Consider the following 18,558-nt stretch of genomic DNA (forward strand, 5'->3'; position numbering starts at 1 on the left):
GGATTAGTTACTAACAATCTGCATTTATGTAAGCATAGGCGGTCCAGTCCTCCCTCAATCGTAATAGGAGAGAATATAAAAGCTGGTGGTTTACCCACATTATTTCCATCCATCTAATATCAATTAAATAAATACAATGGTTGCCACTGTCCAAAAGCCAGCTCCAAGCTTCTCCAAGACCGCCGTTATTGACGGTGTGTTCGAAGACATCACCCTTGAACAATACAAGGGTAAGTGGGTGTTGCTCGCATTCATCCCAATGGCATTCACTTTCGTCTGCCCAACCGAAATCATTGCCTACTCGGACGCTGTTAAGAAGTTCGCCGAGAAAGACGTTGAGGTTCTGTTCGCTTCCACCGACTCCGAGTACACTTTGCTCGCCTGGACCAACGTTGCACGTGCCGATGGTGGTCTTGGAAAGGTCAACATCCCATTGGTCTCCGACAAGAACCACACCCTTTCTAAGGACTACGGTGTCTTGCTCGAGGACGAGGGAATCGCTCTTAGAGGTATCTTCTTGATCGACCCTAACGGAGTTCTGAGACAGGCCACCATCAACGACTTGCCAGTCGGAAGAAACGTCGAGGAGTCCTTGAGACTCGTCGAGGCCTTCCAATTCACCGAGAAGTACGGTGAGGTTTGCCCAGCCAACTGGACCGCAGGTGCCGATACCATCACCCCAGAGGTTGAGAAGTCTAAGCAATACTTCTCCAAGCACGGTTAAATAGAAACAGTCGCGAAGGACCGATAGATGGACTTGTCAGGAGTTTATGTATGGAATAGACATTTTGTGTCCAGCTTATCATGGTAGTTACCATCACTGTACTAGTCTCGGTATTAGCTTGTAAGTTTCTGGTGTAGAGGTGTCTACCACGTTGACCTGGAGCCCGGAAACACCGTTTGCGAAGGGGAGCAGGTTGACGAGTTTGGAGGTTGGTGTTGAACTTGATGGCGATTTTGCGTTGTACAGGTCGCCCTCCACAGTAAAGAACAGCGGCTGTTCCAGTGAAAATTTGACCGACACCTCGTCCACAAACTCCTGCAAAGTGGTGGTGTCGGTGATTAGGTGTTCCCGCGGCAGGCTGCCGCACACTTTGCAGTCGTCCACCTTGTCGTACGGGTCGGAAACACAAACAACGCCGGTCTCGCCGTTGTAGTACATGCTGTCGCGCATGTTTTCTGCGCACGACGTGATGAACTTGAAGCACTCGTGGCAGCAGGCTGCTGCCACCACGGCATTCGTGGCTGCGATGGCCGGAATGATGTTTTTCACCACGCCCAGCGTCTTGGACTTGGTCACTCCGTCGATGCCGAACTGGGTGGCGCGCGCCTTGGCCAGCTGGTACATTTTCTCGACGTGGTCCGGAATATCTGCGTTGAAGTCTGAGTCTGGGTATATTCTGGACCATTCAAGTTGGTGGGCCCATTCGATGCAATGTTCGGGCAATCTCGGCGTAGACGCCAAGGTGCACAGCGGGTACGTTGTCTGGACAGGAACGAGTTTCATGTAGCACTCGAAACACGCCGTGATGGTGGGGATCATCAGCTTGACCGATCCTTGGAAACCTTCGGTTCCACCATCGACCCAGGGAATCAGCTGGCCCGTGGTGGCCGCGAGAGTGATCAGTTTCTCGTTCATCCACCGCCGAGCCCCAATGCTATCGAGGCCACACACAATCATCGAGAATTGCGAGTAGAAGGCGTCGTCGAAGTCCTGGATTTTGCAGAAATGAGGCACAATTGTCAGTTCCTTGCTGGAAACACGTTTGGAAACAAACTCGCACGCCACAATGGCCTTCGACTTACCCACATCGCTTGGTCTGAACAAAAACTGCCGGTTCAAATTGCTAATCTCAATGGTGTCCATGTCAATACACTCTATATGGCGAAACCCAGAAAGAGCCAGGTTCTTGAGGATCTCGCACCCTAAACCACCAGCACCAAGCACCAGAATTTTGCTCGTCACAAGAGACTCCACGCCAAACTCTGGCGTGTAGTCCGGGTCGGTGAACGGACCGGCCTGTTGCAAAAGAGTTGTCATAACAAAGTGAATGAAATTATTTTTCTCCAATCTATCTATCTAAATCAGTCTCACCTTCTCTTTCATCCGTCCACCGCGGAAACCGTACAAACACCGATTTTCCTGCGGCATTGTCTGTAGCTGTCTCCATGCTTCGTAGATGTACTCGGGCATGATCGGCTTGGTGTCGTTGCTGGGCTCGTCAAACAAGTACTTTCTCTTCTTGCTCTCCTTTTCCTGTCTGAACTCTTCAACACGACTGCGTTTAATCTCCAGCGACTTCTCCGTCAGTGAACACACCATCTCAAACGTCAGGAACCCGAGAATGTCGATCACATCGTCGTTGGGACGACTCTCTGTGATCTGCGCCATTCCACACCACTCCCTAAACCGCTTGGCTTTTCTAAACGTGAAACTGGCCTGACGACACTCCGACCAATGCACATACTCCTTCTGGGTCATATTCTTGGTACGCTCGTCGTTCTGCTTAAGCCGTTTCAGCTGTGCAAGAACAGCCTCGCGCTCCTCCTCGTCGATCTGGTTTCCGGTTCCATCATCGTTCAGTTCCATAGGCTGTTCGTTGAACATGAATTCGAGCTCCCACGGAAGCCGAATCTGCGATTTTTTCTGCTTGGCCAACATCTTGCTGTCGATTCCGCTCGCGTTGGCCGCCCCGCCTGCCCCTCCCGCAGGGTTGTCCAGAAGCTCGTTACCAGCACCAATGTCTCCAGATTCCTGGTCCTTGGCGTTCTTCCGCACATCTTTCCACGACAAATATGTTCGAAGCCGATTCACCTTGGCCTTGTCGTGTCTAATCATGAATATCACATCCTCCGGTAAAATACTCTTTTGTCCCCTGGCATTGGCCGTCTTTTGGGCCTGCAAAATTAGCTCAATCACCTGGTCCTTGACAATTGTCTCAATCACCATAGTCGTGCTCTCGGGCGGATCGTTCGTCTCGCCGCTCACAAACATCATCTGCTGGATCTCCAGCCTATACTTGAATTTACTTTTATCCATGGCTAAAAAAACAAGAGAAAATTATTTTCTTCTTCTATGAAATGTACATGGATCTCTGCTCCGCTGGAAATCATCAGTAAAGACAAATTCCAAGGATGGTGTATCCCAATCCAGAACAAAAGTGAGATACCTCTGCTGATTGCCAAATTGCACGAGGAAAATCCGAGTATTCGCAAAGCTACCCATCCTGCAATGTATGCCTGGAAAACAGCTACTACTGCCCCCAAACCGCCACATATCCTCGATTTGGACCAGGGAAAACACGACGGAGGCGAGAGAGGATCAGGAGAACGACTGATCTCGGTTTTGGAAAACTTTAAGCTGCTGAACGCGCTGGTTCTGGTGGTTAGATGGCATAACGGCCCAAATTTGGGAAGCAAAAGATTCCGAGCCATTAGCAAATCGGCTACACAGGCAATCATCCACGCAGGATGGCCAGATAAAAAAGCTAAGCTGTTCAAGGACGTCAAAACGCATCTTATTATCTAAACTACCATCAGCCCAATTATTTGAACACCTTACCGTCGACAATTTCTTGGCCGTTGTAAGGCTTGTCCCAAGCCCACATGTTCTCAATGAACTCCTTGTCCTCTGGCTTGGATGGGTCCAATTTGGTGAAAGAGTAAGATTCCCAATCTGGAGCAACATCGAAAGCTGGAACAGCATCCTGGCCTCTGACAAGGAAAGCACCAACAATACCGTTGTTGTTGTTCTCTCCGTAAACAACGGCAGAACCAAACAGGTATTTGGTGGAAGCGGACAATCTGTTGAAGAAACCTCCAACCAAGTTGTTAGACATGAAAGTCAAGGTCAACTCATCATTGTACTTGTAAGCGACTCTCCACAAAGACCATTCCTCAGGGTTCCAGAACTCGTTCCAGAAGTATGGCAAAGCACCAGTTCTGGTGTCCTCGTTGGAGTATTTTCTCTTCCACTCGTCAAGTGGTAGGGAAGACTTACCAAGAGCCTCCAATGGGTGCTTTGGCTTCTTCTCCTGAGCTGGCTCCTCGGCTGGCTTTGGAGCAGCAGCGGCAGCAGCCTTTGGAGCAGCCTCGGCCTTAGCAGCCTTTGGAGCCTTTTCCTTCTTGGCTGGCTTTGGAGCCTCAAGTGGCTGGGCAGTCAACTTGACGTCCTTGAAGAACCAGTTCAAGTACTCAGTGGCGGTAACAGTCTTCCACCATCTGGTAACGTATGGGTGTTTGGATCTCCATTCGTCACCGTAAAAAATAGTGAATGGTCTGTAGAACATGGCAGCAAAGAAGATGTCGGCAATGGTAAGTCTCTCACCAACCAAGAAGGTGTAGTGCTCGAGTCTGGCATCCAAAGTGGAAACAATCTTCTCCAAAGCTCCAAGAGCATCGTCAACGACTTTCTTGTTGTATGGAGCCTTTCCGAGGAATGGCTTGAAAGCAGTTGTGGCTTGCACCATGAATTCGGAAGATCCAAGGGAGACCCATTTCAAAACCTGAGCACGGTCTTCAAGAGTCTTACCGAGCAATGGGTGGTTCTCATCCTTCAAAGAGATAACTAAACAAGTTAGTAAGATTTCCAATGAAATCAGCACACCAATGGTGGGTGAATGTATCAGATTCGTAATCTCGACATAATTTTTAAGACAGGGATAACTGTATAAATGATGGAAATATTTCATCACATAAACACCTCATTGGTCTGCTGACTGAAAATACTCACGGTAGTACAAAATGGCAATAACCTCGGTCAATTTGTAGCCCTTTGGTCCAACAAAAGCTGGCACCTTGCCCAATGGGAAGTTGGCCTTGTACTCTTCGTCAGCTCTTTCACCGAGCTTGACATCCAAGTCCAAGACCTTAACAATACCTCTGACAGGAATCACTCTGCTGGCTTCACCAGCATATAAAGTACCCAACGACATTCTGTCTAGTGTTAAAGATCAATTATTATGAGCTTTCTTTGTCCTCGTTGGAAAAATTTTAAATTACTAGTCGTGCGAAACACACTTCGGAGTAAGGTGTTGGAGGTTAGACCATTTGATATACCTCAATTGTATATCGGGCCTGTTGGTGATGAGCTTTGCAAAATGGCCACGCGCCGTGCGATTTGCCAGAAGCGTTCACAATTTACCCTCTCATGCAGAGATCGTGGCCAAGTTCGACTTCCAGAAGCCTACGCACTCCATCAATGAGATTAACCAGAAGTTTGATTCGCTACGGCACCAGACCATTGTCCTGAATGGATGGCTCGACAGAGCTCCTCGAAAATTATCGTCCAAGCTGATTTTCGCTTCTTTGAGGGATACAAAGTCAAACTATGCTGATATCGTTTGCAAAGATCAGAAAGTAGCAGAGAAGCTGGCTTCCAGAAAGCCCGAGGACGTGATTAGTGTTAGCGGGACTGTTCAACCGAAAAAATCAAAAGACGGGTCCACAGACTCGTGGGAGCTGGTTTTGCAAGACATTAAGCTGCTGAACGCCGCAGATATCCAAACCATCCAGCTTGATTCGTTGAAACACGCCAATAGCCAGTATCCTCAGGAATACAGATATCTCCAGCTGAGACAGCCACAATACCAGAAATCCTTGCGCACAAGGGCTTTGGTTGCTTCTGTGGCACGTAAAGTTCTGGATAAACGGGACTTTGTTGAGATTGAGACTCCACTGCTGTTCAAGTCCACTCCTGAAGGAGCCAGCGAGTTTCTGGTCCCAACACGGAAGCAGGGCCATTTCTACGCCCTACCGCAGTCTCCTCAGCAGTACAAACAATTGCTGATGGCCAGCGGGTTTGAGAAGTACTACCAAATAGCCAGATGTTTCAGAGACGAGGATTTGCGTGCGGACAGACAGCCGGAATTTACCCAGATTGACTTGGAGATGTCTTTTGCAAAGAAACAGGATGTTATGGAGACCGTGGAGAACCTTGTTACGGAGATCTTCAAGGAGTCCAGAAACCTGAGCCTGCTGACCTTAACAGACGACAACTCTGCGGTGGTTGACTCCAAGACTAACGGAATAAAGCTTTTGAGCTACTGGGACGCAATGCACTATTTCGGTATCGACAAGCCGGATCTGCGCTCCAGTTTGAAGTTCGAGCTGTTGGATGAACATTTCGAAAGCAACGGAATTGTGCAAGGAGTGGTTCTTCCAGATGCACTGAAAGTGGACGGAATAGAGAGTTTGATTAATTCTGCTGACTACACGAACCGGAAACCGTTCGTTGCCAAAATAGAGACAGAAAGCGATCTTGCCAACTGGCACAAACAGTCTCCGTTTGTTTTCAAAGGCGATATCAACCAATTAAATGCAAAACTGAACGTCAAGGTTGGAGACGTGGTTGCACTGGGAGACATGGTTTATCCCGACAAGAAAAACCATCGTCACGTATACGAGAACCCTAGTCCGTTGGGAAGGTTTAGACAGCTGGCTATCCAACAATTCCCCGAGCTCTGGAGACACAACTGTGGTCTAAAGCCTGAAGACACGTTTGTTGCCTGCTGGGTGGTGAATTTCCCGCTTTTCTCTCCAACCGAAGACCCGAAATCCAAGGGAAAAGAATACCCTGAGTACCTGGAAAACACTTATGAAGCCACGCATCATCCCTTCACCATGTTTGATCTTAGTCAGGGAGTTACTCCGTCCTTGGGAAACGTTTTGGATATTAATGGAGAACACTACGATTTGGTCATCAACGGCGTTGAAGCAGGCGGAGGATCCCAAAGAATTCACGACGCACAACTTCAAAGATACATCTTGAAAGAAATCCTGAACATACAGAACGCAGACGAGCTCTTTGGCCATCTGCTTAGAGCATTAGATAGTGGCTGTCCACCACATGCTGGCTTTGCCCTGGGTTTCGACAGACTGTGTTCTATGATTGTTGGATCCAACAACATTAGAGACGTGGTCGCGTTCCCGAAAACACAAACAGGCGCCGATCCTGTTGTTGGCTCGCCCAGCAGAGTCGACCAGACAACCTTGGCCAGCTACCATGTCCGGTGTACGGATGTGTGAGAAGGGCTCGCAACCCCGCGATTTTTCGTCCAAGTGAAAAATTTTGTTCGCGAAAAGGCAGCCACCCCTCGTAGGAGCAAGGCAAAATCGGGTATTAGCAAATTGGACCAGCTTGTACATATTGAAAAATCCTAGGTTAACCAGGTATAATTTCACCCATTAAGGAGAGTTTGGCCCGTCCAGACTTCCTAGAGATCCATAAGGCCACATTTTCTTTGAGACCGAGAGTGTGCGAAGGCATACTGCAGAGACCGAGGTAGATAAGAGGCTTTAACTTTATCGGCTAGATTGGGTATATTTTTGTGAGGCCAACCTGTTTGGAGACCGTGTTTTCTACGCTCATACAGTGTGGACAGCATTTAGCCGAGCAGATTGTGCTTATTACTGACACTTTTAATTCGTTGTCAACGTGTTGGTTGTCAACAACGCCTTTGAGGGGCAAATACTTGAACCACAACTGCTGGTGCAGAGGTGTCAAATATCAAGATGGCTCTACCATCGTCAGCCGGAGCACGATTCCGGCAACGTAAGATTTCTGTGAAACAAACGTTACAAGTATGGAAACAGAAAGACATACCGGATCTTGAACTTGCTGAACAACAGCGGGATCTACAGCAATTCGAGACAGGTGTCGAGAAAGGGGAAGAAGAGGAACATCATTTACAAAAGGTGATCAATGCGTCTGCAGCCAAGATCCAAGGTGAGAAGGTTGAGCAGGTGTACATTCCTACTCCAGATGCTTCCAAGGTGTGGGCAGATGCACACAAATATTATAAAGACGGGTTTTCTGCCCCTGCTACCTACATCAAATTCTCTGCAACCGTGGAGGACGTTTCCGGATGTCCTTACTGTATGGACGAAGAGGACGAGAAGTTTTTGGAGGCAATGAACAGCAAATCAGACAACAAGTGTACCGAGGATGAGTTTGAGATCATAGCACACCGGTTTGAGACCGTGGTGAATGAGAAACAACCGTTCTTGACCATGGATCCGCAACAGATTTTGAGCTTTAAGGAGATCGTGCAAATTGCGTTGGTTCCAGATAAGTCTGATCCTGCCGACGTTGCACGGACATTGGAGACCCAATTGAATATACATCCGTTCAAAACCTTACTGGATGCTAAACCTACGAGCGGAAAACAGCCAAGACCACTTAAAGTGCTGTTTGACATGTTTGGTCGCAAAATATACGAGCATTGGAAAGCTCGTCGCATTGAGAGACACGGGAAGCCCGTTTTCCCTGCTCTCAAGTTCGAAGATCCTTCTCACAAAGATGACAACGATCCCTACGTTTGTTTCAGAAGACGTGAATTTAGGCAAGCGAGAAAAACAAGAAGAACCGATACCCAAGGTGCAGAGCGACTGGAGCTCTTTTACAAAGATCTCAAGCATGCACGAAATCTTATGTTTATGGTCGCTGAGCGTGAGGTGAGGCGATTTGAGCAGATCAAGACCGATCTTGAGATATTCAATTTGCGGTGCGAAACCAAAAAGGTGAAGCGAGAACTTGGTGTCAAGGGAGAAGAAGAAGATCTGATCACACACAAGAAGAAACGTCCCCCATTACCGGACCCAGAGATGTTCAGAGCTCAACAGATGTCTGAGAAAGAGAGACTACTAAACAAAGAGCGTCGCAAACAACAGATCGAGAAGGAGAAGCTGATGGCTACACAGAGACAACGGTACCAGAAAGGAGGGGCCAATGCGCAAGGGCCACTTGGACAGGGAACGAATCCTGTTGCTGTGCAACCGTATGTCAAGCTTCCATCCTCGCGTATCCCCGATCTGGACTTGACTACGGTGAATGCTGTTTTGCAGGATAAGCTGGAAGGTATCAAGAAAGCTGTTAGCGACAAACTGGTGAAACGGCGTGCTCAAGACGAGGGATGGGTGAATTTCACAGACGACCCATACAATCCGTTCTTTTCGATTGCAACCAACGAAGACGAGGCATTAAAGGAGAGATCACACTTGCCGTACTCATCGATTGCCTCGTCGCTTTACCAGATCGAGAACTCGCAAGAGACCAAGTACTCCTCGATTTTTAGTGGTCACAGGCACTACAAAGACGAAGACGTTGTGAGGATCAACGCTTCAGACGGAAAGCTGGTTGCAAACGACAGGAACAACATGCTTCCTGAGTTTTACGACCTGAGCGGCCAGGACCGGGATTACGAAGACACTGGCTTTTACAATCTCAACAACGAGAATCAAAACAAGCTCTCAGTTTCTGAGGTTCTCTACAAGCTGAGAAAGCGTGTTGGTCGGTACGGAAGAACATGGATAGACCGGAAGAGGGTAAGCGACGACCATGGATTCGAAGACTACGTCGATGAGTCCGATGACGAGATGGAGCTCGAGTCCGACTCTGGCGAGGAGGACACCAAGGAAGAGCCGTTGACACCTCCTGAGAACGGAGAACTGTCTTCGCGCAAGAGACACATCGACGTGTACGACTCTCAGAGCGATGCCAAGCGGCGACTCAAGTCGCGGTTCATGTTTGACTCCGATCTTCCGTCGTACATGCCTTTGGATCCATCCAAGTTGAACCAGATCGGAACACAGACCCAGGCCATACGGTTCGGATGCATGCTTTTGACGAAGGCGTACGACAGCATCCACCACATCCGTCAGAAACAGATCGAGGCACACCAACAGCGAATCTTGCAACAACAGAGACTGATGCAACAGAAGCAAAAGCAGCTGGCTAACGGCTCTGCCGACACGAACGGGTCAGGCCTGTCGAACAAATCAGGTTCTCCTGCTCCTGGTGCTGCTGCCGAAACGAAGAAACTTAAAACTTGATGTATAATAGTAAGACATGTAAGATGAGTGATAATCCGACGATCGTCCGCGATCTGATAAAAAAAAGAAGCCTTGAATTTTTCTTGCATGTCCAAGCGTAAGATCGAAAGTATTGATCCGTTCGATACAGCAAAGAATGTTGTCAAGCTGGTTCCACGGCCGGTGGTTCCGTTTGCGCCCACGAATTACGCCGATCGGAACCATTATTTGCGGATTTTCCACGAACAGCTGAAGAAATTGAACGTTCCAGACGCCGTGGCTGTAGCTGTTGATAAGGAGCACGAGGTAGCTAGTGCGACCAAGACACAGGCGGAGTATGTGCGACTGATCAAGCGGACGATGTATGAGTATGTGAAGAAGAAGCCCAAGGTTGCGAAGGGGCCAATTGAGCCGTCGGCGAGCGAATACTTGAAAAGACTGCAGACCCTGTGTGTTTCCGAGTCGATGCTCAAGAGACACGGGTTTGTGATGGAGATTCCCGAGGCGAGACAGCATGGAGAGACTTTGGAGTGTGGTCATTGTCGTGTGACGTTTCTTGCCGCAAAAGAGTACGAGCCAGATCACAAAAGCGTGTGTCGGTTCCATCCTGGTAAGATCATCACGAGTCTGAGCTCGGGGATCAAGAAGTGGAACCATAACTATGCCAATCGCCATTATTCGTGCTGCAACGAAGTCCCGGGACACACAGAAGGGTGTCAGAAACTGGACAAACACGTTTTCAAACTGACAGACCCAGCAGAGATGCACTATCAGCTACCGTTTGCCACGATCGAGGAGCTCCGACAGAAGTACGACGTGAAGGACCCGCCAAAGTACGACGCGATTGGGCTTGATTGTGAAATGTGTTATACCTCGCGCGGATTCGAGATGATGAAGCTCAGTTTGGTCAAATTCCCAGAATGCACAGCGATAATGGACGAGATTGTCAAGCCAAAGGGGGAAGTGATCGACCTGAACACGTTTGTTTCTGGAGTCGAATCGATTCCAGACGATGCAATGACGTGGGAGCAGATGCTGGAGAAGATGGCCCGGCTCACGGACGAAAATACCGTGATCATTGGTCATGGTTTGGAGAATGATTTGAACGTTTTGAGAATCATCTACCCCAAAATTGTCGACACGGCGATTCTTTTTTCCGAGAGAACGGTGGATCCGCGTCGGAAGGATCCGTTGAAACGACTGGCATGGAAATTTTTGAGCAGAAACATTCAAGGTGGACAGCACGACTCGCTGGAGGACGCTATTGTGCCATTGGAGATCGTCAAGAAACGGCTCGACAAGCTGCCACCGAGCTCGTCCTAATCTGTCTTCATCTGTTTTTCACTAGTTCCATGATTTTCTCCTGGTTCTTGGCCAGTTTCTGCATTAGTTTGGAGTTCTCAAGCAACAGCTGCTTGAGCTCTGAGTCGGAGCTGATCTTCCTATCATGTTTGGGCGACAGAAACACGTTCTCGTCCTGGGGACGAGACAGAGGCATAGAGGTCAGCACGGAGTTCTCTTTGACGGCACTCTGGAAATTGAGCACGGCAGGACGTTCTGGCTTGTGTATCCCAGACTTAGCCGTGTTAAGTCTGCGCATGGCAGAGAGTGGGGTCAGCGAAATAGGTGCCGGACCAGCACGCTTCCGTGGGGGAGACGTGGCGGCGCGCCGCACGCGACGCTGATCCAAGTGTCGTGTTGGAGTGAACGTGGTTATCACTGGTTTAGAGGGAGAGCCCATATAAAAGATAAATAAATAAGTAAATAAAAGCGTCTGGGCTGTGCAAATACACGTCAATGCCAGGTTAAATAAGTTATGCCGATTCATTAAATGCCTAGACAAGTCCACTAAGACTGAGTCTTTCTAAAAACATGGGCAGATCATCTTTTCTGATCTCGATCATGGAGCTCTCGAAGCTGTCGATCCGCGCCTTGGCACCGGTGCTATTTGCTATTTCCTGGAAAGCCAGCGAAAAAGTGTTCAACACGGTGATCTTCTCGGCCGCTTCTTCGACTCCCTTCATGTTGGGGTACTTTGGCGGCAGTCCGCAAACCAGATAAGTCCCTGTGTCAACGTCAAGGGAAGCAATCACCAAAGGTAGCACGGACTTGTCCAGCTCTGCACACGACTCGAGGATCCAGTTGCCGAGCTTGGTGAGTATGAGCGGGTTCTGGAAAAGCTTGGCGTTGTTGCTGAACGTTCTAATTTCGATCGAGTCCGAGTTGCTGGAGTCTGGAACCAACGAATGGTCCGAAACGGTATTATTAGTTGCAAAGTTGTCTTTCAGAACCACGAGTCTGAAAATTCGCAGGTTCTTGATCATCTTCTTTTGGAAGATCTCAAACCCTTTATCAAAGATGAACTGCTGTTGGAGTTTGGCTATTTTCAGTCCCTTGGAAATCAGATCGAAATCGTCCATCGCGTCGTACGCTCTCCAGAAATTGGCCACAAACTGTGACTCTCGTCTTTTGATCAATGTGCGTATATCTTTCTCGTCCTCCTCTTGCTCTGGCGTAGCCGGCCGTGTTTTTGGGGCCTGGTCGCTGACCAACTCTCCATCGTATTCCAATAGTGCCGTCACGGCTTCCACAAAATCACACGCAGAAACAGACCCATGGAACCCAAAGTTGCGCACAAACCCGTCCCTGATAACGTCTGTGAGCCCAAACTGAGCCAGGTTCTTGCGGAAAATGGTATGCAGTTTCTTCTTTAGATTGATGTCCAAATAGTGCCAGTTCTGGTTGGCAGCAGCAAGCGATATTCCCATTCTGGCAAACATGGTGTTAAGTCGCCGTTTCCCGTTGCTCGTGTACAGCTGCAACTTTGAGTTCACGTAATTGGAGTAGAAAAACGAGTTGTACAGGTTCCAATGTCGAAGCAGAAACAGGCTGTAATCCTTGTCGACTTTCAACGCGGTGTTATCTGCCTTCTTTCCTCTGTTGTCGTCGAAGCTCGACTCTGCAGTCGAGGAAATATCGTCCGATTGTTGTATTCTGTTGAGCTCGTCTTTGAGCAGCGGAACTAGCGACTCGTACGCATTTGTGTAGTTAGAACTCAAAGAACTGGTCCCCACGATCGATAACCACAGATAGTCCACGCTCGACTCGCCCAAGGTGGAGACCAGCGAGTACACCTGGATAGCGGCCGACATGGAAACGGTTGTTCCCTGATTGTAGTAATCCTCGATGGTTTTTTCGTGTTCAAGGAGAACGCGTTTTCTGGCCGGAACAGCGTCCTCGCTTTTGCGTTTGCGCGTGAACATCTCGTCCTCAGACCCGCTGGCCAAATCGTCGAATTCTTCCTGTTCTTCCTCCTCGTCCTCGCCCTGTTCTTGCTCCATTGCAACCAGAGCCTCGTACGAAACTCTCTGCGGTTCCAGCTCTCGCTCAGCGGTGCCGTCGTCAAAACACACAATCATGTGCGAACCAAACAGATTATCGAGATTCCACGGCCGGTGGCCGTCAAACACGTAGATTCTTCTGGTTAGCCGGATTTGGGGCTCTGTTGTTGACGAGTCTGGGGTGATTGGAGCACCGGTGCTGTTGACCTGCTCGACGTGTTGCGACACGTCTATATCAAGGAAACTCTCCAAATCAACCATTGAGCCACACCCAACCAACAGCACGTTCGATATTCCTTCGTCTAGCTTAATATACTTGGTCTTCAAGTCATTGTATCCAACAACAGGGATCAACTGAAACACGATCAGATGTCGTTTCAGCATCATACACAGAATCTTGCCCGCACAAATAGAATCAACATTCAAACACGACACGAACACAACCAACTTGCACGTTGAATGGGTCAAGGACATGGTTTTGATCTCCTCGAACGCATTGGAAAAGTCGCCAGGAGTCAAAATCATGGTCCAGAAAATTAGGTCTTGCGCTCACCCCTGCTATCTATCGTTTCACACAACACGTAGCCAAATCACAAACTCGATATGGCAGAGATAGGCGCGGCAACTAGAGCTGTGTTGATTAGATATTTGAAAATAAAACGCGTTTCAAGAAATTATTTAGGGTCTATAATCGGTGCAAGGGTGTTGTATTTACATGACGGACTTGATGTTGTTCAAGAAGTTCTTGATGCGGTGGAGATCGGTCCCGTTTCCCCAGAGAAGGTAGTACCTTGCCACGGACTCGTCGTCCACATTCATACACCGGAGGTATATTTCCGCGAGAATCTTGTATGTGAGCAGATCGGGCTGGATAGCGTTTTTGCTGATTTCGTCCACCAGTCTGCTGATTAGTTGCAGGTTTTCTGATTGTTTCCACACTTGAACAAGGATGGAGTTGTAAACGTCGATGTTGAGCCCGAACTCGTACACAAAGATCGACTTGTGTTCTCTGATGTAGTCCAGAATCAGCAGAGTATCGTCAAAGCTGCTGAAATCGTAAGTCAGCGAGTTTAGACAGTATTCCAGCAACACGGGCAGAGTTTTCATGTTGATGGGTGGACTTTGGGGCGACTTTTCGCATTCGGCTTTAATAGAGACGAAAAACTCGTTCCGATCGGGAGGCACTCCCGGCTTTGACGAGCGGTTCTGTGCAAACCTGTCAATAACTGTGTCTTTAATAAATGCGATCATTTCTTCGTTTGTCTGCACGTTTTCGTCGATGTATGTGAGAGTCGGTTGTAAACTCTCGAGCAGAGTCTTTTTATACTCCAGTTTCGTTTTGTATGCTTCCAAGTTGAAAGAGTAAGGTCTTGGATCCACAAACTTCTTGCCCACCGGATTCTTTGCCTGCTGGTCATTAATGTTCGAAAACTCTTTCAAAGTCTCTGCAACACCAACTGGCTTCGTTTTCTTCATGAGGTAGTCGAAAACCTTACCAAACGTCTTCTGTTCGCTGATTGAAGACAGCTTGTTCTGCGACATAACCGACTTGGAGAAGTCTTCAAAGAAACTTTTATATGATTCATTATTGGTGACGGAATCAATAACTCCCGGCTTCGCTGCCTCCGCAACGCTCTGGCCCAATTTTGAGTAGTAACGTAGAAATCGAGCTTTGTGCATTTGAAGAAATTTTTTACTGGAAAAAACCATTAAAAATCATCAGGACCCCGGAATTTTAGGGACCTGGCCATTTGGACAATTTGGTTGAAACTTTGGCTCAATAGAAGTTCAACTTAGCTCTATGTAGTGCCATTACTCATCTAGTCATCGAATTTCCCCTCCTAACCCCCTCAAACCTCACACTCCTATCATGTACCTTGATGGAATTTTCGGGATCAAATAGTCACCCCATTGCCTGGCTTTACCAATCAGCCGTTCTATCCATAAATTGTATGCATAATTTGTCATAAAACACCTCACAAAAGCTTCACAGACATCTACCCTGGTCACGAAGGCGGTAAACTGACCTGCATGCGAACTGAATAGAAACTCGTAGAAACAATAACCGTCCAGTTCCGAACAAATAGCCCCCCATTACCAGTACTGGAACACAGATAACCTATCTAAACATGACGTGACAACAGGCCGTACACTTCCGAAGTATCACCTCACAACGTTAAATTGACGCAGGCCACACGTCTTCAGAGCCGCACCGCCCCACCCCATGAAAACCGTTTCGGCCTTGCCAACACTATATAAGGCCCCCCCCGTTACCACTTTTCCCCCATCAATCAATCACCAACGAATTCCAATGTCTGAAATCATATCCAACAGCGAAACAGCAGTTCACAACGAGCCTCACGACGAGAAGGCCCGCGCCATTGCTCCAGTTTCCACTGGCCCCCAGTACGTGGTGTATCCGCCAAGAACTGGTCTGCTGAGAGTCAGCTACTACAAGAAGTCTGACCAATGGAGACCTTACCCAACATCTTGTGCCGCCGGATTGGCTCTTTCCGGTATCACACTGTTCTCCCTCGGTTTGATTCTGTGTCAAGCCAATTCTGTCACCAACCCGGCTATTCTTTCTGGTAGCTTCTTCTTTGCTTCGGGTTTGGTCCAGATCATCACCGGTATCTGGGCTATCGTTGATAACAACCTGTTTGGATCCGTTCTGCTGCTTTGCTACGGAGCTTTCTTCACTTCTTTCGGTGCTATTGTCACCGACGTCATGGGTGTTGAGGATTATTATGCCAACACCAGCGATTACGATAATGCTTTGGGAATCTACCTGTCTGCATGGACGGTGTTTGATTTCTTCTTGTTCACGGCAACGTTCAAGAGTACCATTCCGCTGTTTGTTCTGACATTCTGCAAGTGGTTCTTCATGTTGCTTTATACCATTGCTACATTTGGCGAGCACGAGGGCTGTAAGGTTGCATCTGGAGTTTTCTGTTTCCTGACTTCCATGTGCGCATTCTACGGAGTCTATGATGGCCTGTCCAGCGCCGCAAACTCGTACGCACCGGTTCCTGAAACCAAATGGCTTAGAATGCCTGGTGCTTGGAACGAGCCCGAACCAGACAAGATTCCATTGGTCTGAACGGTTCTGTTCTTTTAATTCCTAATACTTTATACGACTGAAATGAATATATGACCTGTTATGATAAGATTTCTGCGCTCTACGCAATCGATACGTAAACCTTTGTATATACAGCGGAAAGGAGATATAGTGATCTAGTCAGCCGGACTAATCATCGGCCTTGCGATGGATCTTTGGCAACAGACGCGATGCGTGGAAGTTGATCATCGAGTTCGATTTCACGGTCGGCTTCTTCTTGGTGTACATGCAATCTCTGAGCTGGTTCTCGAGCTCTTTGCAAACGGCAGCTCCTTCTCCGTTGGCAGCCCAGCAGTTAAGCATCTGTGACATGACCACAGCGCACTTTCCGGCACCAGGACCCTTCTTGTCGGCCGTGCGGACTCTCAAACGCGGAAGAGGCGGGATACTTGGAGTATGCTTTGGTCTCATGATGAATTAATGGTGAAAAATATTCAAGGAAAAAAATCAAGAAAAACTTTACCCGGCACATCTAATATTTTTGTTTTAAATAACAAACATGTCGCTTTCAGCTTCCAACGGCAGCGATCTTCCTGTTCCGCTTGTCACCGGCGAGCCGAGTCTGAAACGGAGCAGAAGTCCAACAGAATCAGAGGATTCCGACCAACTGGCGATCGATGAGCGCTCCAAAATCGCCAAACTAACGGAGACAAACGTCTCGTCCAACTCTAGCTCGGAGTCGGAGGACGAATCTGACCTGGACGACTTCATGTACGACGAACTGGCTTTGAAAGAGTTTCAGTTTGAGGACTCGGATCTGCCGGAGATCTCTTTCGACAAACTAGACTACTTTGATCAGGATCCTATCCCACCCCTTAAAGATATCAAGATCACAAAGAACGTGTGTTCGTACGTTCGAAACTTCTTGAAAACGCGCGGATTTGTTGAGTTCCTGGAGAAGACCATCCCTGTTGACCCAAGTCCAGACGACATCCTCTATGTGACCAATATGCTAGGCTACACCCCCAGATACCATAATAGATTTTTCAAGAACGAGCATCAGATCGACGAATTTATGCAAAAATGCATTCTGTTCCTCCAGAAAGCCATGAACAGGGTTCTGAAGATGCGCACACGACTCCCAAGCTTCCACAAAATAGAACATCTGGTGGAGGCGCTCGAAAAGGCTGAAAACGTCCTGGTACTCACTGGAGCTGGTATTTCCACCTCGTTGGGTATCCCAGACTTCCGTTCGTCGCAAGGTTTCTATTCTCGCATGAAACATCTGGGACTAGAGGATCCTCAGGACGTGTTTAGCCTGGACGTTTTCAAAAGGTCGCCGGAGGTGTTCTACTCCATCGCTCACATGATCCTGCCACCCGATCTTGCTTTTACGCCGCTACACGGGTTCATCAAGCTGCTCCAAGACAAAAACAAGCTTCTCCGCAACTACACACAGAACATCGACAATTTGGAGGCCAATGCGGGCGTACTTAAGGAAAAGCTTGTGCAGTGTCACGGTTCTTTTGCTACGGCCAGCTGCATCACCTGCAAATACAAAGTTCCTGGAGAAACGCTGTTTGGACACCTTCGTCGACAGGAAATCGCGTACTGTCCGTTCTGTCAGCCGGAGCGGAAAGTGCTGTTGGCCAAGGTTGACAAGATGGAGGAAGAAGGCACCTATTCGCGTCGATACGAGTATGCCAATTCTTTTGGGGTGATGAAGCCAGATATCACATTTTTTGGAGAAGATCTGCCCGAATTGTTCCATAGCACAATCAAGACCGACATCGACAAGTGTGATTTGCTGATCTGCATTGGAACGTCGCTGAAAGTTGCTCCTGTGAGTGAGATTGTGAATCTTGTTCCAAACTCTGTGCCACAGATCCTGATCAATAAAGATCCAATCAACCATGCCGAGTTTGACATCGATATCTTGGGATATTGCGACCAGGCGATCACCTGGCTAACGGGCAAGCGGCTAGGATGGGAGATCAAGCACAAGGACTTTGACAAGATCCTAAACTCTGGTCTCGAGATAGACATGACTGATGAAGCAGCGGGTCTCTACATAGTCACCGACGAGAAGCAGCGCGAGGCTATCCGGAAGGAAGCGGAAGTGGAGCAACTACGAGAAGAGAAGGAAAAACAGCAAGATGGTGATGACGCTGCAGGGGAAGAAACGTCAAATTTGTGATAACGTCATCAGGGTTCTTCCTTTTTTTGCTTTTTCTTCTAGAAAATACAAACCTCAATTGTTAAAGTCCGAGAATTTCACGTTTACTAAGACGGTGTTCAGTAAGAAATCCGAATACAGCCTATATTACGTCCGACCGTTATTTTTTGACG

The 18,558-nt window shown here is 48.2% G+C and overlaps 18 protein-coding genes across 18 annotated transcripts; 9 read left to right on the plus strand and 9 right to left on the minus strand.

Moving 5' to 3' along the window:
* Positions 1–10: 10 nt before the first annotated feature.
* On the minus strand, positions 11–3,040 carry OGAPHI_006228 (uncharacterized protein; the record flags this gene model as incomplete). Its single annotated transcript, XM_046207494.1, has 3 exons — positions 11–695; positions 822–2,072; positions 2,187–3,040. The coding sequence occupies 3 exons, from the start codon at positions 3,038–3,040 to the stop codon at positions 11–13; spliced, it is 2,790 nt and encodes a 929-aa protein (XP_046059151.1).
* Positions 137–724, plus strand: OGAPHI_006229 (uncharacterized protein; the record flags this gene model as incomplete). The annotated part of the gene is made up of 1 exon (XM_046207495.1): positions 137–724. The coding sequence occupies one exon, from the start codon at positions 137–139 to the stop codon at positions 722–724; it is 588 nt and encodes a 195-aa protein (XP_046059152.1).
* OGAPHI_006230 (uncharacterized protein) lies at positions 1,161–1,930 on the plus strand (the record flags this gene model as incomplete). The annotated part of the gene is made up of 2 exons (XM_046207496.1): positions 1,161–1,393; positions 1,459–1,930. The coding sequence occupies 2 exons, from the start codon at positions 1,161–1,163 to the stop codon at positions 1,928–1,930; spliced, it is 705 nt and encodes a 234-aa protein (XP_046059153.1).
* A 36-nt stretch (positions 3,041–3,076) lies between the features above and the next one.
* OGAPHI_006231 (uncharacterized protein) lies at positions 3,077–4,571 on the plus strand (the record flags this gene model as incomplete). The annotated part of the gene is made up of 3 exons (XM_046207497.1): positions 3,077–3,343; positions 3,432–3,985; positions 4,142–4,571. The coding sequence occupies 3 exons, from the start codon at positions 3,077–3,079 to the stop codon at positions 4,569–4,571; spliced, it is 1,251 nt and encodes a 416-aa protein (XP_046059154.1).
* Positions 3,546–4,934, minus strand: OGAPHI_006232 (uncharacterized protein; the record flags this gene model as incomplete). The annotated part of the gene is made up of 2 exons (XM_046207498.1): positions 3,546–4,665; positions 4,729–4,934. The coding sequence occupies 2 exons, from the start codon at positions 4,932–4,934 to the stop codon at positions 3,546–3,548; spliced, it is 1,326 nt and encodes a 441-aa protein (XP_046059155.1).
* A 151-nt stretch (positions 4,935–5,085) lies between these two features.
* OGAPHI_006233 (uncharacterized protein) lies at positions 5,086–7,026 on the plus strand (the record flags this gene model as incomplete). The annotated part of the gene is made up of 1 exon (XM_046207499.1): positions 5,086–7,026. One exon carries the CDS (start codon positions 5,086–5,088, stop codon positions 7,024–7,026), a length of 1,941 nt encoding a protein of 646 aa, XP_046059156.1.
* A 486-nt stretch (positions 7,027–7,512) lies between these two features.
* Positions 7,513–9,831, plus strand: OGAPHI_006234 (uncharacterized protein; the record flags this gene model as incomplete). The annotated part of the gene is made up of 1 exon (XM_046207500.1): positions 7,513–9,831. One exon carries the CDS (start codon positions 7,513–7,515, stop codon positions 9,829–9,831), a length of 2,319 nt encoding a protein of 772 aa, XP_046059157.1.
* Positions 7,872–8,198, minus strand: OGAPHI_006235 (uncharacterized protein; the record flags this gene model as incomplete). Its single annotated transcript, XM_046207501.1, has 1 exon — positions 7,872–8,198. The coding sequence occupies one exon, from the start codon at positions 8,196–8,198 to the stop codon at positions 7,872–7,874; it is 327 nt and encodes a 108-aa protein (XP_046059158.1).
* Positions 9,832–9,918: 87 nt separating the features above from the next.
* Positions 9,919–11,133, plus strand: OGAPHI_006236 (uncharacterized protein; the record flags this gene model as incomplete). Its single annotated transcript, XM_046207502.1, has 1 exon — positions 9,919–11,133. The coding sequence occupies one exon, from the start codon at positions 9,919–9,921 to the stop codon at positions 11,131–11,133; it is 1,215 nt and encodes a 404-aa protein (XP_046059159.1).
* Positions 11,134–11,140: 7 nt separating this feature from the next.
* On the minus strand, positions 11,141–11,410 carry OGAPHI_006237 (uncharacterized protein; the record flags this gene model as incomplete). Its single annotated transcript, XM_046207503.1, has 1 exon — positions 11,141–11,410. One exon carries the CDS (start codon positions 11,408–11,410, stop codon positions 11,141–11,143), a length of 270 nt encoding a protein of 89 aa, XP_046059160.1.
* A 235-nt stretch (positions 11,411–11,645) lies between these two features.
* OGAPHI_006238 (uncharacterized protein) lies at positions 11,646–13,676 on the minus strand (the record flags this gene model as incomplete). The annotated part of the gene is made up of 1 exon (XM_046207505.1): positions 11,646–13,676. One exon carries the CDS (start codon positions 13,674–13,676, stop codon positions 11,646–11,648), a length of 2,031 nt encoding a protein of 676 aa, XP_046059161.1.
* Positions 11,971–12,483, plus strand: OGAPHI_006239 (uncharacterized protein; the record flags this gene model as incomplete). Its single annotated transcript, XM_046207506.1, has 1 exon — positions 11,971–12,483. One exon carries the CDS (start codon positions 11,971–11,973, stop codon positions 12,481–12,483), a length of 513 nt encoding a protein of 170 aa, XP_046059162.1.
* Positions 13,677–13,862: 186 nt separating the features above from the next.
* Positions 13,863–14,831, minus strand: OGAPHI_006240 (uncharacterized protein; the record flags this gene model as incomplete). The annotated part of the gene is made up of 1 exon (XM_046207507.1): positions 13,863–14,831. One exon carries the CDS (start codon positions 14,829–14,831, stop codon positions 13,863–13,865), a length of 969 nt encoding a protein of 322 aa, XP_046059163.1.
* Positions 14,832–15,438: 607 nt separating this feature from the next.
* OGAPHI_006241 (uncharacterized protein) lies at positions 15,439–16,680 on the minus strand (the record flags this gene model as incomplete). The annotated part of the gene is made up of 2 exons (XM_046207508.1): positions 15,439–16,204; positions 16,496–16,680. 2 exons carry the CDS (start codon positions 16,678–16,680, stop codon positions 15,439–15,441), a joined length of 951 nt encoding a protein of 316 aa, XP_046059164.1.
* Positions 15,463–16,251, plus strand: OGAPHI_006242 (uncharacterized protein; the record flags this gene model as incomplete). The annotated part of the gene is made up of 1 exon (XM_046207509.1): positions 15,463–16,251. One exon carries the CDS (start codon positions 15,463–15,465, stop codon positions 16,249–16,251), a length of 789 nt encoding a protein of 262 aa, XP_046059165.1.
* Positions 16,681–16,755: 75 nt separating the features above from the next.
* On the minus strand, positions 16,756–16,980 carry OGAPHI_006243 (uncharacterized protein; the record flags this gene model as incomplete). The annotated part of the gene is made up of 1 exon (XM_046207510.1): positions 16,756–16,980. One exon carries the CDS (start codon positions 16,978–16,980, stop codon positions 16,756–16,758), a length of 225 nt encoding a protein of 74 aa, XP_046059166.1.
* OGAPHI_006244 (uncharacterized protein) lies at positions 16,769–18,406 on the plus strand (the record flags this gene model as incomplete). Its single annotated transcript, XM_046207511.1, has 1 exon — positions 16,769–18,406. One exon carries the CDS (start codon positions 16,769–16,771, stop codon positions 18,404–18,406), a length of 1,638 nt encoding a protein of 545 aa, XP_046059167.1.
* Positions 17,890–18,255, minus strand: OGAPHI_006245 (uncharacterized protein; the record flags this gene model as incomplete). The annotated part of the gene is made up of 1 exon (XM_046207512.1): positions 17,890–18,255. One exon carries the CDS (start codon positions 18,253–18,255, stop codon positions 17,890–17,892), a length of 366 nt encoding a protein of 121 aa, XP_046059168.1.
* Positions 18,407–18,558: the final 152 nt, after the last annotated feature.

Source organism: Ogataea philodendri (genome assembly GCF_020536065.1).
Source record: "Ogataea philodendri strain CBS6075 chromosome Unknown scaffold5, whole genome shotgun sequence".
Classification (NCBI taxonomy): Eukaryota; Fungi; Ascomycota; class Pichiomycetes; order Pichiales; family Pichiaceae; genus Ogataea; species Ogataea philodendri.